This window comes from Cygnus atratus, chromosome 3, assembly GCF_013377495.2.
Source record: "Cygnus atratus isolate AKBS03 ecotype Queensland, Australia chromosome 3, CAtr_DNAZoo_HiC_assembly, whole genome shotgun sequence".
Lineage (NCBI taxonomy): Eukaryota > Metazoa > Chordata > Aves > Anseriformes > Anatidae > Cygnus > Cygnus atratus.
The window spans coordinates 66,217,296-66,230,155 of record NC_066364.1 but is presented as its reverse complement, the minus strand read 5'-3'; the positions used below and the strand labels follow the sequence as shown (position 1 = coordinate 66,230,155).

General features: G+C 37.4%; 1 protein-coding gene across 2 annotated transcripts in view; it reads right to left on the bottom strand.

The window, feature by feature from the left end:
- NOX3 (NADPH oxidase 3) overlaps positions 1–12,860 on the bottom strand; it is a 42,680-nt gene that overhangs the window by 25,691 nt on the left and 4,129 nt on the right. For both annotated transcript variants that reach the window (XM_050709975.1, XM_035538969.2), the window contains exons 5-6: positions 5,114–5,259; positions 1,943–2,124 (exon numbers count right to left, since the gene is read on the bottom strand). In XM_050709975.1, the coding sequence (XP_050565932.1) occupies positions 1,943–2,124; positions 5,114–5,259 (328 nt within the window). The remainder of the gene's footprint in view (positions 1–1,942; positions 2,125–5,113; positions 5,260–12,860) is intronic.

Sequence of the window (12,860 nt, the reverse complement as noted above, 5' to 3'; positions counted from 1 at the left end):
GGAGGAAGAGATGTGAAGTGGATGAATTTGTCTTGATTGGATGACTTGAGTCTTGACTTTTGACTCTCAACTTTTCATAAATCAAGTGGTGTTAGAGATGTGTTGGGGCAGCAGAAACTGCTTTGTTGCAGTGCACTCCCCACTTGGTGCAAGCATCAGATTCACCTAATCTTATAAGTAGAGCTGCTAAATGAGTGTCCCCTTTTCAGGGAAATCTATTGCTGGGAAAATTCAATCAGCTGGCTAGGTAGAGGGAGCATACAAAGCCAAAGAGTTCTGAAGGGTCCACTGTAGTTGTTTGAAATTGGATTCTTAAAGATTTAAAGGTGAGAACTAGGGGGTGTTTTTTAATCAGGCCAGGATATAGTTTACGGCATGTATTTGCAGCCATGACTCTGAAACTTGGGACTAATTAATTAGGCCAATTTCAGGAACCCTCAAGGCCAAACTAAGTGTGGCAAGTCTCAAATCACAAGGAAGGAGGTGCAAAAAGTAACAGACCTCAAAGCATTGAACCAGTCTGTTACCTGTCCCATGGTGATTCCATGTACCTCGCGGAAGCAGACGTGCACAGACTGGGTGGGGGCTAACAAATTCCTGTGTGTCAAAGAGCGATGGTCTGCATGTGCTTCACAGGTGGGCAATACCATCTGAATGTTTTATGAAATGGACATAAAAGGATATTGTCATCACACCATGTGACACTGCCCTTAGATCTGAAAAGCATTGCAAGAGCTTGAGGTCATGCGTACACTAGGTAGTCAGCAGGAGAAGAACTATAGAACAAAGCACTTTTTGTTGAGGGCCTTACACTGTACAAGTTTTAGTGTTACAAAGACTTAGGACTAGGTCTAGTTCTGTCCCATGAACGGATCATTTGTTAGTGCTTGGACCACAGAGACAAGACTTTTGGTATAATTTCATCTCCAAACACTCCACACTATACAGTCTGAGGTTATGCAATGATGTGAAAAAAATATAGTAAGTGAGGAAGAGCATGAGATTTGCCTCACAACTGCACTCCTTATCTGAATTACAAGAATGTAGATGCACTGCTGGAGATTCATAATAATGCTATTGCAGAGAAATGAAAAAGGGAAATGAGGGGAAGTGCACAAGGGAGAGGAAGGGTAAGACGTCAGTGGAACTGGAAACAGAAGATGGAAATGTTTTAATTCCCAGTCTCCTCCTTGCTCTCACACTGCACACATGATTTATCAACCCCTGAGTTTCCTGGGAAGGCTCTCCCATCATGCTGTCCCTCAGCATGAGAACCAGGAGCCCTGTACCAACAGGATGGACCTTCCTTCCATGCTGAGTAACTGGGAGACCATCAGTGACCTGGCAGTCATTTCTCTCCATAAAAGCCACCTGACTGGGCTAGTCTTAACCTTGAGTTGTTTAAGCCTGGAGAACGACCGTGGTTCACAGTGTAGTGCCTACTGTTACTGCAGTGATGAAATTTGGGATTCCTTCCACCACAGTGAAAGAGGGGGAAAATGATTTTATATTTATGGATGCAAAAGAGATTGTTGTGCACAGGAACATTCACCTCTGAGCAGCTGAAGTGCTGAAAGCCTGGCAAGTTTGTACAAGCTCTCTTGAAAATGCCTCACAACAACTATGAGCATAAGGACTCCTTATCAATTAGAGCCCATGAAGGCCCCTATTCTCAGGGATGAAAGTTCATTCAGACTGATGCATTGATAAGCTGCAGGTGATAAGAAAGGTAGATGGCAGAAGAGTATTTGACAGAACTAAAACACAGAAAAGTCCTCAGAAAAGTGGTGTGTTTTAATTTCAAAATATTTTCATTTTGCAATCTGTCTCCAAGCAAAGATCCCAGCAGTTTGTTAATAGAAAAGCACAGAATGAAAGATTTGAATCGTGTTTCATCTCAAACTGTGTACACATACCCCATGTAGTTCATGCAGATACTTACCCCATACCATGGATTATTAAACCAATAAAGAAAACCACAAAGAGGTGGTGGGTATACCAGAACACCTCATAGCAGGACCTTCTGATGAGCTCTGTGGATGAAGTCATGATCAAAACAAGAGCCACAGTTATCACAACTCCAGTTACTCCAGCTATGGTGGTCAGCACCTCTCCTGTTGTGTTCTAGAATGAACATATATTATTACTATTACTATTGTTGGTGTTGTTACTACTATTTTCACTGTTAATATTGTTACTGTGGTTACTATTATATATGAAATCAAATTCTACAATATATTTTCAGCATACGAAAAAAAAAACCACAACAACATAAAAAGACACACAGGTAAGGCAAACTTCAATTTCACTGTAGAAGAACACGGAAAAACATCCCCCTGTTCTATTTCTACTCCGGTTTATCTCAGGTTTATCCCAAACAGATGTGTAAATGTTTGCTTCCACTTATTTGTTTCAAGAATTAAAAGGAGGAAATTAGGCAGTCTCAGTTGTACTTTTATCTATTTATCTTATGCAAAAGTGTCTCAGAAAAAAAAAAAAAAAAGGAAACAGAGTAGAGAAAAAAGAAGATTAAGCCTAGAGATGTAATAACCAAAACAACATTACAAACTGTCCTATTCATGTGAGGGTGATAAAGTGAGGTGCTAAGACACCTGCAAAGTGTGGGGCTTTTCTGTGCTTTTTTTAAATCTCAAAGTCTGTGAGTTCTTAGCAGCCCTGAAATGGTGTATAAAAATGGCATGCTCTCATTTACTTAAACAGCATATCTCATTTACTTGTTCCTTACATTTACCTGTACAGTCATTGGATAATATTTACTTTTTTTGAAAGACATGTTTATGCTTATATTTATATTCACATTTTTTTGCTTGTCAGCATTGAAACATTAATATTCTGGGCTACATCAGGTTCCTTTTTTGTTCATGACTCACAGACATCAGCACAGGTCTGTTACATCTGTCTAAACCCACCAAAATAAACTGAAGTGAGAATGAAGATGTATTTTGAACACAACAGTTAGATGCTGATCTCAGAAAGTGCAAATCATGAAGAACAGCAGTAAAAATCTCACACACAAGATGAGACTCAAGCTAAATATGCCAGCAGAGTGTAAATGAAGTCTCTACTTGGCCTGCAAAGCATTTATATATATCTGTTTTTCTGGGGCTGATGTGCAAGAATGAGGGAATTGAGCATGCCTACTGGATCGTGAGTTGGTTCTACAGCTTAATACCCTAAGAAAAAAAAACAACACATATTGTGCTTCAAAGTGCACTCATCTGATATGGAAATGCTAGAGGTGATAAAATTCCACAATGTCATTTTTACAGTCACTTTTTACAGTAAAATCATTCTTTCAAATGTTCACACTTGACAGCACACAGCACATTTTCAAATTGGTGCCTGTGAAGAGTGTATTCAGATTCTTTAACATATTAACAGGATTGATCTAGGTGATATTTTGAACATTTCCACTACAGTGGCTAGTTTGAATGTTGAGATGAAACAAGGAAAAATGTCAAAGACACTTAGTACATCGCTACTGGAGGGTTAAAATGGAACAGAAAGAGAAACCTGAATTGTTGTTCTCAGAACTTTCTTCTCTGAAGTTAGAAGAAATCTTTTCTTTGCTTTCCTTCATAGTTTATTAATTCTGAGTATAGCTGCTAAGACAGAAGTGCGAGATAAGAGAAGTATAAACATTAGAGCTTAGAGTATAATCTAGGCCATAAATTAGAAAGTAATTGTGGGGTCTATTACTATGAAAAATCTGGGAAAGAATCTCAGAAAACGCTAGCTTTCCTTCTCAAGGGTATTTAGGATCTTAATGTTAATTAGAAGCCCACCTATCAATTATACAGGAAGACTTAGTGGAGAAAAAAATGCATACTGGAAGGCAGTAGGTTGCCATTCAGTACTGCGAGCTCTGCTATGTTCTGGGGGAACATTTCAAATGTAAGTGGTGAGAATGGGCACCGAGTATTCAGAGATACTAGGCAGCGTTGTCCTTGCTCACCATTCTGCTTTGGCTGTTTTCTCAGCACTAACATTTGTATTCATACTCTTGAGACCATTGATTTGCTTATTTTTCTTCAAACTTAAGAACTGTTTATTTGTTCGTTTTGAAAGATGCAGAAGTCACATTATCTAAACTGGAGAAGAATGGAGAAAAAACAGGACAAAATGCCTTGTAACTGAAAAGCACTATGAAAATCTTCTGATGGTTGTCCAGCCATCATCTCACTTTGTTTCTGATTGAAAGGCCCCCAATCCATGATGTTCAAACAGCCTTCACTATATGCTAGATATGCAGGAATTTCCTCAAGAGCAGAAGCAATACATATGGGAGTCTTGGCAGGACATACAGCATACAGCAATGTACACAAGGAAACAGATAGCATCTGATGTACAGTATAATGTAATAACGAAAAAAGCAGAGCAACTTTTGCATGTTTTACACTCATGCATTGCAGAAAGACTGTGTTTCTCTTTACTTCATGAGTATTTTAAGGAAGATCTCCACTCATGCTGAGAGCAATCAGAGCAATTTATTTGCAGGGCTCAGGTGCCCATAGTCCTGCACACACTGTCCCTAGCTTCCCAGTGCATAGGATATAGTGCTTCCTATAGACAACAAGCCTCTGGATGTTGCATATTATTTTCCCTGGTCAGCCACACTCTACATGTAATGGAGCAGAACCAACCCCCAGACTGGGAAGATAACACATGGGGAGAGGCAAGTAACAACTGTGAAAGAAATGTTATGTACAATTGCTGTTTTATCCTTTGTTGCTTCTCTTTCTAGAAGGAGGAAGAAAGAAAAAGAGAGAGAAGTTGTGTTTGCTCTATATATTTATAGTTTACTTTAGTTCTTTAAATTCCTTGCAGGTTTGTTTCATTGTCTACTATTCATGACACTCCTTACCCCCCCCCAGCTGTCTCCTGACAAACTAATTAAAATACTATAGACATTTCTTTGAGCTTAGTAACCTGAAAATTGCAGCTCCGAGTAAGTGTTTTCAGCTGAAATTGAGGTTAACCTCTGGCAGCACCTTCTCGCTCTGGTTAAAAGGCTTTGAAATATAGTTTTCCCGACAATAGAATCCACAGAGGAAATTTTTTTCATGAGGAAAACCAAAAAGTGGCAGCTTACCATTTCATAGGTTCTGATTGGGTTCAAGTAGCTTTCATTTGGGCTCTTGCCAAGGCCAGAAAGTTTTTTCTGTAACTCCCCTGCTTCTTTTGACTGGCTGTTATGATACCGCTCGATGTTGATCAAGTGGGCAACAATATGGATGGCTGCATTAGGGAAGAATGGGGCAAAATTATACATGCTTGTGTGTGTCCATTGCACCAGAAGGAGCTTCATTAAGCACACTCCAGGCTATTTGAAAAGCCTGTGCACAGATCGAGAGCATTGCATGGAATAAACTGAAAATTTGATTTTATAAGTTTTATAAGTTGCAACTGCTTCAAACTGGAGAGGAGAAGAATTGCTCCATGGTCATCTCCCATGTTTACAGTCAAGTGTCCAGCAGGCTTTGGTGTCACTGAAGGTGAACCTCTTGAGAGATGAGATAAAGGCGGTTTTTGGTTCACAAGATTCTACCTTGTCCATTTTAGGCACAGACTATGTTGCAGCTTGAAATAAGAAGACTTAAGAGATGCATTCAAAATCTTCCCTTATCAACAAGCCAAGCAGATATAGTATCACATTATGCTGGTGGAGCCTGGGAAACCCACAGGAACTATGATTTTAAGGAAGAGGTCTGAATCACAGGATTAGCTCTGATTTGCCCTGAGAATAATATATCACCTCTACTTCTGGCCTGCTCCCAAAAGGGATAGCAAATGGCCAGTTTAGAAAAATGTCTGAGTGAAGTAAGAACTCTCTCATAATCCTTTTCCTGAGTAGGAAGATGATAATTTCAAAAGAGGAAAAAATACTTTGTTTTATTATTGGCTAACATAGATCATAATCATGCTAGGTGTAGGGTTTCACAGTTTTCAGTATGAGAGATTCTCAAATCCATTACAGGAAAGTTGTAATTAAGGCAAAGTATTAAACGCTGAAGGATGAAAAAACCTTGAAAAAAAATTGTGTTTACAGTAGAGCTATTAGGATACGCTATTTCTAATTTTTATAATTAGTTTTCCATCACCATCTCTCCTTCAGTGTTTATCTTTTACTGTCCCTGACCATCAAAACAAAACAAAACAAAACAACAACAAAAAACTTTCTAAAAAGCAGTATTTGTAGCAAAACAAATACGATCTGCTTCCCTGAACAATATTCTCTCAAAAGAAAATTATTTTTCTCTTTTTCCTCTTTTCCTTTTCCTTTTCCTTTTCCTTTCCTTTTTTGTTCTCTCCCCTTTTTTAATCATTACTCCTTGCACAAAAGTAATACCTTACTGCACTAGTCATTGTGTAATTATAGCTATAAACACATGGTTTAATGCATAAGGATTTTGGTATTGCAATTCTTTTAGATGCCTATCCACTTAGTGAACTCTCTCACTCCCTATGCAACTCCTACACATCATGTGGAAAGAGCTACAGGCATGGGAATACAAGTTAAGGCAGGATGCTGGCCATGGAAGTGCTTAAAACATCTAGGGCAAAAAGGTGGAATATTGCACTCTGCCCCTCAACAGCATCTGTCCAGGCTGGAGAGAGGCTATTTACACTCTGTTCTGATGGGATCCTTCTAGAGCACTGGTTGCTCCAAACATGCTCTGATTGTCAGATTGACATACGGAAGGTATAACATACAAAATGTACATACAAAATGTAATGTCAGTTTAGGTGAAAAACCTACTTTAAGTCCTTACTATATGTAACACAGAGTAGGAACTTAAACCAAAGAACATGTTCTAGTCACCAGGCTGACTGGGTATTCTCTTCTGAGCTACTTCTGATGAAACCCTTAATAAAAACAATCAACAATTTATTGTCATCCCAAGTGAATATCCTGAACATCCACAATGCAACTTCAAAATCCCATTTTTTCTGAATCTTTGTTCCAACAAATAATGAATTCATACAAACTAGAATAGCTTCAGCAGTATGTAGACTGAATCCAAAAGGGTATAAACTGCATAGATATAAAATGAGACTGGAAATTAGAAGACAAGTTCAAGCCATCAAAGGAATGAGACTCTAAAATAACCTTTCAATAAACTGGATAATGGGATCAAGCAATCTAAGAAGCTTTAGGCTGAAGGTTGGTCATTTTATAAAATAAAGTGTATGACGTGACTGCCAGCATTAGAGGGTATTGGGCTTGGTGATCCAGCATGTCCTGTGTACATCGTTATGTATTAGGCAATGCATGCAAAACAGCCTGGCCACCATCAGGCTCGAGGTGCTTGCTGCAGCCATGCCCTCGGTATGCTGGAAGATTGCATGGGACCACAAACAGGGAGGGAGACATGTGGATGCAGACTGTCAGAACCCAAATGCCTGAGAGGCTCCAAGCTGCAGGGTTTAGGTGGCAGCTGTGTGGGGGCTGTGGCAATCTGTTCCCAAGAGTACAACTGATATATAAGCGGTATATAAACATTGTTTATGTGTTTAAGTGTAACAGCATTTTTAAATGCTGAGTGGGAAGGAGGGAGCTGTTCCTACGTGGAGCTCCTTTCCGAACAGATGTTTTGGCCTGGTAAGGATGTTATCAGATCCAGCTGGAAGGGAACCAAGTCATTGCTTGATGCAGACCTGTTTTCTATGACATCTGAAAAAGCTCACTTGGAGGGTAGGATTGAAGTTGTGGAGCTGTATGCTGCTTGTAGTCCTTTACCTGACCATGGGAAAGAGGAGAAAAAAAATTTCAAGGCTGGTAAGTCCTGACAGTGAATCTCTGAGTGGACTTCCATTGAGGAGTTTTATCTTGGCATCTGCAAGTGATTAGTGGAGCAATCAGTAATGGTACTTGGACTTCTTGTTACCTATACCTGCAGGATGAGCTTTATAACTCTGACATAGTGTAAATAGTCACCACAGCCTTGAGACCGCATGAATTTCACACAGTTGTAATCCAAAGCATTGTCTTACCAAGGGTTCCCTGCAGCAAATAAACTGCAGGTTTTGGACTACACTTGTTCACTTTAGAATAGAAACATTGACTAGATTTGGAGGTTTGAATCTGTGTTCATAGTATAATATATTTTCTTTTCCTTCAAAATATCTAAATCTATGAAGAATGGATGTTGCACATTGGGAAGTCTTCATGAAAAAGGAACACATTTCTGTTGTTTAAAAAGCTGCCAAATTGTGCACTTTCCTCAAAGTGCAGTGATGTCTAGTCACATCAGCAGTGACAGGAAATTCAGTGCTACCTACTACATGTTGAGTGCCTAAAGTGAGATGAAGTGGTACTTTCTTCCTGAACAATTGAAGTCCATGCTTCTTAACAAAGTATTTGTATTCCTGCACAAAATAAATAAATAAATACATAAACAAACAAACAAACAAATAAATAAATAAAATCCTGTGGGTTGAATAGACATCACTTCAAGACCAAGAAGGTCTCTAACCCAACATATATGGAAGGGTAATCATGTTGCAACGTATCCCTGGCAGAAGAAATCTGTTATCTGCTCCTTAACCTAGCACAATTTTTCTGTAGGCTATTAAAAGACACGGTTTTACTTTTTTTTTTTTTTTTTTTTTCCAGCTGCATATTGTTCTGCTTTACTGTAAATGTTACTGTCAATGAAAATATCATCCTACACTCTTCTTAGGGACTTACCCCATTTCCCTTCTGGGTAATATTCTCTCCAACTTTCATCTATCAGGTAGAAGATATTGCAAGTGTGGAAGACTTATGGAATGAGCAGGATAGGCCTTGTCTGCAACCTATTCTGTAGTAGCTGTTAGTGTATAGAACATAATGATATGATGAAAAATATTAATATTCAAACTAATGTACTGAATATATTGGTTTACCTCAATCTCCCATGATCTTAAATTTTGCCTTGAGAGTCATTAGATTAATATTTCTGGTGTTGTTTTTCTGTGCTGCTAGGAAAAAATGACTCAGTCTAAAAGTGAATTATAGCTGAATGGTAAGAGTAATGCAAAGATCTAATACCATTTTCAATGTGGTTCATTTAATATACAATAATTGTAACAGACTGAAAAATCTGGCACTGAATACATTGCAATTAACTAAAATATTTTACTTCCCAAAAGTATACTTTCTGAAGGTCCTTTGCACCTGCAATGTATAGAAATTACAAAGTAATTCCAAAACTAGCATGCAAATTTCTGAAATCTGAGCTTAGAGCATTTTTTTGTCTTTGTGTGCATGCATTTTTTTTTTTTTCCTGCACTGCTTAGATAAGCTAATCATGAGAGCAAAGTGTCAGGTACTACATCTTAGGATTTTCAGTTCAATGTTTTCCACATTCTGCATGACTAAATATAAAGTACAGAATAAATCATGTAATCATTTAAACAAAGTTTTTTTTTTTTTTTTTTTTTTTTTTAATCAGTGCATGAAGACCGAAGGATTTCAACTGTTGTTTTTAACATCTGGAACCTCTGAAGCACTTAACATGCATTAATTTGTATTTGACCCTGAGATGTTCTATGCAGTCCACCTCTGAGTTCAAATAAAAGGTTTTATTGGAAAGAGTGGGGGAGGGAAAGTGTTGCTATTAGAGCATGGTGTTTACTGTACATATTCTTAAACACAAATAGAAGTAATTAAATTATCTTGAAAGTCTGGTCAATTTAGCTAGTCTTATTCAGCCAATTGTGCCTTCAGTGAAGCATGCACAACTCTCATTGAACCAAACAGAAATTACATGTGTTTATCCGAGGACAACATTTCTGTCTTTTTCTGCATGCTTGTACAGGATAGTAAACAAATTGAAGCTTGCTGCTAGCAGTTGGATGTTTTGGTTAACCAGCCCATCATGGTCAAAGGGTCAGATCCTGGCCTTTATGACCACGGTGAAGAGACCAGCTCTGCAGGAACCTAAGACGAGCACAGGCAATTCTGCCCCTGACCAAAACTGTAGTCTTTTGAAACTCAGTGCCTTATGCCATTTCTGGTTACAGACAACACTTAATTCAGCTTTGCGCTGTCTATGTGGATCAAAAAAGTACAGATTATGTTAAAAGTACAAGAGTGACCACACATGAACTTGCATTAGATTTTTATTTTTAATTTTTAATGGTTGTAAACATCAAACGAGAGCTTGACTTGGACCGGTTTTTATCTTAGCTGGAAGCTTATAATCTTTAATGTATTTTTTTTCCTAGTATTTGCACTAGGTCTAAAGCTAAACAATCTGACTGAAAAAAAAAAAAAGCAAAAAAAAAAAAGCGTAATGGAAATTTGATTTTCTGCAATTTCTGGAAGCACGATACTGAGATATCAGCTAAACCTCTTTTGAAGATAAGAGTTGATTTTCCTGAAAACTTCCTAGTTTACACAAAAAAATATTACTCAGATCACCAGAGCCCTCCACATAGGAATCACTACCAAACAATGGTTAAAAAAGGAAAAGTTTTCTATTTATTTTTTATTTTTTTTAATTGTAGATAGTTCAGATCTTGTCATAAGCCAAACACATCTGGTATCACTGTATTTCTGTCTGCATTTAGCACATTTTGAAAGAAAAATGCACTATGGGAATTTCTAAGGAAGAGGAACCACCATTTGAAACAGACAAACTACAAAGAAACCTTCTGTCCTTCCCCTACTTTCCCTTAATTGCTTAAGCTTTATTCGTTTCATAATTCAAACACTGTTGCAGCAATATATCTGTATAACCTTTCTGCAAGCATCAAAACAATACAAGGAATGGGTTGTTCTTCAAAACATGCACTGTATGCCAAAGTAAAAAAAAAGTTCCCCCAACAGTGCTGGCTTCATAAAATATATAAGTATACTTTCTTATGACAGTGAAGACAAAACAGTGAGAGAAAGAAGTTGTACAAAATGTTATTTACTATCTCTTGTAGATATCTTCAGGTTCAGTGTATTCACTCTCAACTGCAAAACCCCTTTTTTAGAAATTAGAAAGTATAGAGTGATTTGCACTGATCAGACTGAGTGCATGAAACAATGATTTTATTCTAGCAGAATTACAGGTCCATAAGGAAGATTTATTAGTGGGTGAATAACTCCCAGACAGCTCTTATCATAGACTGGCATGCAGGATGCAGGAAGCCAAACTAAGCAGAATTCCCTTTACTGAATTTTCAATGATGCCCTTGATTATAGATAGCATTGTTTACCCTCTCTTCCCTCCAACTTTCCTCTTCCACTAGTCTCTAATTATATCCCTTTATGACCCGACCAATTAAAGCCCGATCTTGAATTTGTATTAGAGCTGATGAAAAATTAAAGATACAGATGTACTTTTTCCAAGGCCACGCACACCTCAGCTGAGCTGGCTGACTGCTAGAAGCCAGACAATACAAACGTCACGCTGACTATTTTTAGCACACTATTAAATAAATATGCTGGAATAACACCACCTGGCAAGCTGAGATGAATGCATGTTACTTTAACAATAAAGAAGTCTACAATTTTATATTGTGAGGATAAGCTTACTGATCTGATCTGCAAATTGGTTTAACTTCTTGCTGCCACATTTAAGCTATTGATCATACAGGGGAGAACATTCACTTAACTAAGAATTACTAAATTGCAATAGTCTAATAGGAGTCGACTATGCTTCTGTGTAACAAAAGGCAATATTGGTAGTACTTGGATAAATAATGTGTCAGTTGAGAGAAAAATGGCATCTGCTTATACATCATTTTAATATTGTTAGATTTTTTTAAAAGGGACTCGATATACTTGTGGGTACCTCTTTTCTCTGAAAGAAGGAATGGTGGTTTTCTTTCACAATATGTGCTGTAGATTGATTTTTATTATTATTATTATTTTTTTAATGCATTTGAAATTTATTTCAGACAACTGAGCTTCTGTAATTCTTCACCCAAGGCTGTCTTTACAATGATGTAGTGTTTTTCCAAACAAGATACTTGCTTTCAACTTATCCATTAGAGAAGCAGGAGTTTATAAGTTGTCTTGTTTTTTCATCAAATTTCCCTGTATTTGGTTTTCTTCCTCAATTATCTCATCAACTATTTGTCCATTTTATATTCTGGAAAAACAAAACAAGCAAGCAAAAAAACAACAACAAAAACAAACAAACAAAAAAAACCCTACTAACATTCAATTTCTGTCTAGAGAGTGACTAAATTAAATAACGGTGTTTTCTGACATTTTATATGAGCTCTCTGTTTTGTTTGTTTGTTTGTTTGTTTTTGTTTTTTTCTTGGAAATACTGAGGCTATAATGTAATCACCTTTCTGATAGACTTGCACTTCCAAAGCTGTCCATCGTAGTGCACTAACAAACATTTTTATATAAATGTAACAAACAAACAAACAAACAAAAGTAAAAAAACCACACACACACAAAAAAAAACAAAAACATAAAGGTTTTGACTGTGCAGTTTTGCTTTCTTTTTGGAGCATGACAAATTATACACCAAGTAGAAGCTGGTTAATTTACATTCCTGGGTTGATTTGTTAATTAGAGAAGCAATGTTGCATTCTGTAGGAATCTGCTATATGCTGAAACTGAATTCTGATAAATGAATGGACATGACAGATAAGTAAATCATCATAATGTACTATAGGATGCACATTTTCATCCCCCAGCCCTCCCCTCTGAATTCTTTAATGCTACTTACAAAGGCCAAATTTTAGCTGTTGGTTCCTGATAACAATCTTGACTCCAGATTCTTGTCTCTCAACATGGGGATATTGACTGTCCATATATGCAAAGGAAAGAAGCTCCTAAATACGGACTGAAAAGAATATTGGGACCAAGATCCACCTGATAGCCCGGGGGTAGAACTTTTACC